General features: G+C 40.1%; 1 protein-coding gene across 1 annotated transcript; it reads right to left on the bottom strand.

Moving 5' to 3' along the window:
- Positions 1 to 205: 205 nt before the first annotated feature.
- Positions 206 to 4,363, bottom strand: LOC121419529 (muscarinic acetylcholine receptor M5-like). Its single transcript, XM_041613984.1, has 2 exons — positions 3,578 to 4,363; positions 206 to 508 (listed from the first exon to the last, which is right to left on the bottom strand). The coding sequence occupies exons 1-2, from the start codon at positions 4,361 to 4,363 to the stop codon at positions 206 to 208; spliced, it is 1,089 nt and encodes a 362-aa protein (XP_041469918.1).
- Positions 4,364 to 4,713: the final 350 nt, after the last annotated feature.

The following is a 4,713-nucleotide window of genomic DNA, read 5'->3' as shown; positions in this document are numbered from 1 at the left end:
CAACAAACCAAAGTGTCGAGGCATTCATTCGCGATATAACTCGATATCAAACTATGATTTCGTGTTCATATTCAATTTCTATCTTAACAAAATGTGTGTTAAATTTTACAGTCCAAAAGGTTCTACAATAGATTTTGAAACTGCGTTTTGTAATGAAACGTGGTTCTGTATCTGTATAATGGTGAAAGCGGGTGGGGTGATTTTCCTAGCAACGGCAATACCGGATAGGGCGGCAGAACAAACCAAATACGGTTTTCCTAAAGAGCGGTTGGGAGATGACGTAGCAGATCGGATTGAGTAGACCGTTCACGTAAACGAGCCAAATAGTTATCCAAAAAGCCCAGATGGGTAGCCGCGGATATCCGAGCGTTGGATCGATAGTGATGACAATCGCCAGAATAGACGTTGGGAACCACGTGATGAAGAAGGCTATGACGATGAAGAGTAGAGTCTTGGTGGCGCTTCGAACCTCTGAGGCCGACTCACGATTTGCGGCTTTCTGAACTCCCTAGAGAAAACGAACCGACAAATGAGCAAAAAGGCAGTTGTAAGTAAATAAAATTCATAAAGCACCTCAAAAAAATATTTAGTCAAGTACTCAATAAATCAAACGATAAAACCCCCCAAGTAAATATAATATATTGGAATGAAGAAAGAAATCAACATTTGAGACACCTACTATTATTATATAGTCCGGGCATACGTCGAGATGAACAGAGAACTAAACATTTCTAAGGTATGAGAATGTCTTAGCTAGTATCACCCATGGCATTGTCTTAAAACATCACCTTGAGTTATCGTGATGTCTTTCTTTCGCTTGATTGGTGATAACACAACGAACTACTTTATCTTAACTTTAATCATGGTGTCTTGTGGACCAATTGCTCATAAGTCTATGAAAGTAGCAATTATCTATTACACCAAACTATGCAGACATGGCCTCTTGCGTAGTTTTCTTCATTATCGTTTATGTGTAAAACATAATTTTGTGTGCGCGTCGTGGTCTAGTGGTTCTGACTTTCGCCTTTCAAACAGAGGGCCGTGTGAGATGTTGTTTGAATGTTTGCATGGTGGCATGTACAATTGCTGATGTGGTTGACGGTACACCATGTGGAGTGTTATAGAAACAGTGGATAGAAGAAGAGAAGAAATGGATAGGCGAGAAAGTGGAGATTTGAGAGTAGAGTATTCTTTCTTGAAAGTAGTCCTGCAAAGGACTGTAAACCAGAAAGAATGGTGAGGGAGAACAGCTTGAGTAGAAGAGCTTAGCTGATGAGGAGATGCTGGCTTGAGTCGGCGAGTAGAGATATGATGAGTATTTGAGAGACTCGACGTTTCGGACAGGTTGACTGTCCGTCTTCAGGAGAGGTTGACTGTCTGTCTGTCTTCACTCCTGGAGACGGACAGTCAACCTGTCCGAAACGTCGAGTCTCTCTACCACTCATCATCTCTACTCGCCGACTCAAGCCAGCATCTCCTCATCAGCTCTACTACTCAAGCTGTTCTCCCTCACTATTCCTTCTGATAATTACAGTCCTTTTCAGGACTACTTTCCAGAAAGAATACTCTCAAATCTCCACTTTCTCCATTTCTTCTCTTCTTCTATCAACTGCTTCTATAACACTCCACATGGTGTACCGTAAACGACATCAGCAGAGGGCCGTGTGTTCAAATCCTTTCCGTGGCGCGTTTTCCTTCAGCAAGAAATCTATCCATAGTGTGCTTCACTCGACCCAGGTAACGTAAATGGGTACCGGCAGGAAATTATTCCTCAAAATAGCTGCGCGCTTCTGAATCGGTAGACTAGTCTAGCCGGGGTAATATAGGAGCGCAGCTTGAGCACCTATAGCAAGGTGGATACGTGCGCTATACTGTATATTTTATTACTCAGTTTATCCCAAATTTTTATATAAAGTCTCCGTATCCTATTTTATTATTCATACAGACAATTTTAGAGCCCAAATACAAGTGTTATTTTGTTGGTGCACTCGACCCACTTAAAAAGTTTGTTGAACTCGCCTAATATTTTTTCCGAGGTGACACAATATTGAAAATATTGGACGACTAGAAGGGGAATTCCCGAAGTGTACGCACCACTCATCGCGCGCGCATGCAGTTTTCAATGGCAAATGCGCACTGTGTGTGGAACTGTGACTGCAGAGTGATGAACAATTCCTATTAAATTTTTTCTACAGAGGCTGCAGTAAATCTCTAAATGCAGAGAAAACCAACAACTGTTAGGAAGTTTGGAGTTATATTCGCTTTAATTTCATTTTATCCTATAATAATTTGCATATATTTTAGAAATTGAGGCACAGGAAATACTATTTTTTTGCATGATAAATCGAGTGCGTAGCTTTAGGACCCCTTCTACATCGGGCGGCGAAATTAAGATGTTTTCGAAAAACACGACGGGATTTTCGTATTAGTGAGTTTTGTGATATTTTCTACTTGGTTAATGATCTTTAGAATGTTTGCCACAAATTAGTGAAATATAATTTGTTGAAATATTAAAATTGGGACAGTTTTCATTGTTTGAAAACAAAGTGCGTAGCTTTAGGTCCCCCAATCATACAGCAGAGTCAGAGTCTCAGGGCGGGAGAGTAAGTTAAAAATTATTTGCTAAAATTCTCTGTATGAATAATAATCATAATACTGGATGTCCCATTTTTCGGTCAATACAAGGAAATATAGGACTCGCTTTGCAAAATATTGGACTCGTCTTCGACTCGTCCAATATTTCCTTGTATTAACCTCAAGGCCATCCAATATTATATAAATATTGGAACTGATTTTTAACTAGCAAGACAATTCATCTTCTTAGAGACAACTTTGGTGTTGCTTAACGAAACAGTTGCGATTTTTCTCACCGCCACGCAGAGTGAATTTTATTAGAACACAATAGGTGTATTGAAAATCTCCGTCGAATGACAATTATAGGTATTGTTTAACTTTGTGAGCAGCCGATTTAAAAAATTCTCAAATCAAGATGAAACATGTGTACAGGTGCATGAATTAGAACTAATAAACCCTGAAAACAACCATAAGTGAGAATGAAAAGCTAAAACTACAAGGCAAACCCCGATTTTGTAAATAGGCGTCTTATAGACACCTAAATAGTACACATAAGTGTATAGGATGAAATTAAGATGGTGTTCCCGGTCACTTTATATTTCAAGTTTTGAAGCACTAAATAATTATTTTCGAACGCAACTTTTTATGGGCTTCATTTTTGTAACATATCACAGACACAGGTGACAAGTGTGACCTTCTAGCTCAGATTTTTAAAAAGTCAAACCAATGTTAACCAATCATTTTAATAGCTGCGAGGTCTTTGCAGGCATTTCGTGAACCGGAACAGCAGTTAGTCTTAGTGTCGGAGCTGACAGGAAATTACAAATATGTCGTTTGTCCAGAGTCTAGGGCAAAACTACTGTTTTGATTCACCACTTTTGTCATTCACCACGACAAATATTTCTTGGTTGTTCATTGTTAGGAATGGCATTTGACAATACTGAAAGCATTCCCTCGTGACTAAACCTAAACGGAACAGAGAAGAAAGAAGTGTGCTACTTACAGATATTGTCTTTACTTGAGGGCGCTGTTTATTTTCCTTCACATCACCTTCTGCTGTGCTATGATCTGACACTGTGGTATCTTGGGTAAACTCCTTGTCGATGTGCTTTCCACCAGCGATCCCTCGAATCTTTATGAAGATTCGGACGTAGAGAATCAACATTATGGTGAAAGGGATGATGAAGCGAATCAGTACGGTCGACAATTGGGCGATTGGGAACACAGAATACCAGTGGAAACACTCAGAACCGAGCCGAAACTGCAGGAAATAGTCAGGAACCGTCGAGTATGAAAACCAGAAAACAAAAGAAACGATCCACACGCAGATGTTAGTGTAGAGCGCCGTTCGCTTTCTTCGTCTTGTGAAATGTCCGATGGGATCGTAGGTTGCCCGGTGTCTGTCAACGCAGATGGTGACGATGATCAGGTTAGATACGAACTGGATGCTGTTACTGACACCGTAGAACACCTTGCATCTAACCGGGAACGGAAAGGGAAGACGCCCAAGGTACATGTGTAAGCATGTAATGACGAGAAAAAAGCCGAAGATAAAGTCCGAGAGAGCGAGGTTTATGATGAAGTAGTTGTTGTAGCCACGAAGCCGTTTCTCAACAGCAAAGGCGGCCAGGCTGAGACCATTGATAGCAATCATAATGAACACGAAAAGCAGGAGTAACAACGGGATTCCCGGTTTAATGTCAGGCTCTGTACCTACTTCTGTAAGTTCTGTACCTGCTATTTCTGTTTGTTCTTGAAGTAACTCAGTTGTATTACCTTCAGCGTACATGATCGATTATTGGCTCTGTGATCTCACAAGTACACTGCCTGGTTTAAAGAATCTCTCTGCTGAAGAGGCTTGCGAGATACTCTCAGGGTCTTTGGCCAAGTTGGTCTGATCTAATTTCCCAATTGCTGAACAACTCTATTTAACCCATGACTAAATATATGTGTATTTGCAGTCACGCCAATTACACGCCCCATTCACGTGATACGCAAAATTAATTTTCTCAACTTATAAAGGTTTTGCATTAAATTTCAACTAAGTGCATTTAGTATCGTCAGGATTCGAAAATTAATTTAATTTAAAGCACTTATTGAACATTTAGTAAAACTAAATCTATCGATTTGATGACAAAG

This window comes from Lytechinus variegatus, chromosome 8, assembly GCF_018143015.1.
Source record: "Lytechinus variegatus isolate NC3 chromosome 8, Lvar_3.0, whole genome shotgun sequence".
Classification (NCBI taxonomy): Eukaryota; Metazoa; Echinodermata; class Echinoidea; order Temnopleuroida; family Toxopneustidae; genus Lytechinus; species Lytechinus variegatus.
This window is presented reverse-complemented; position numbering and strand designations above follow the sequence as displayed.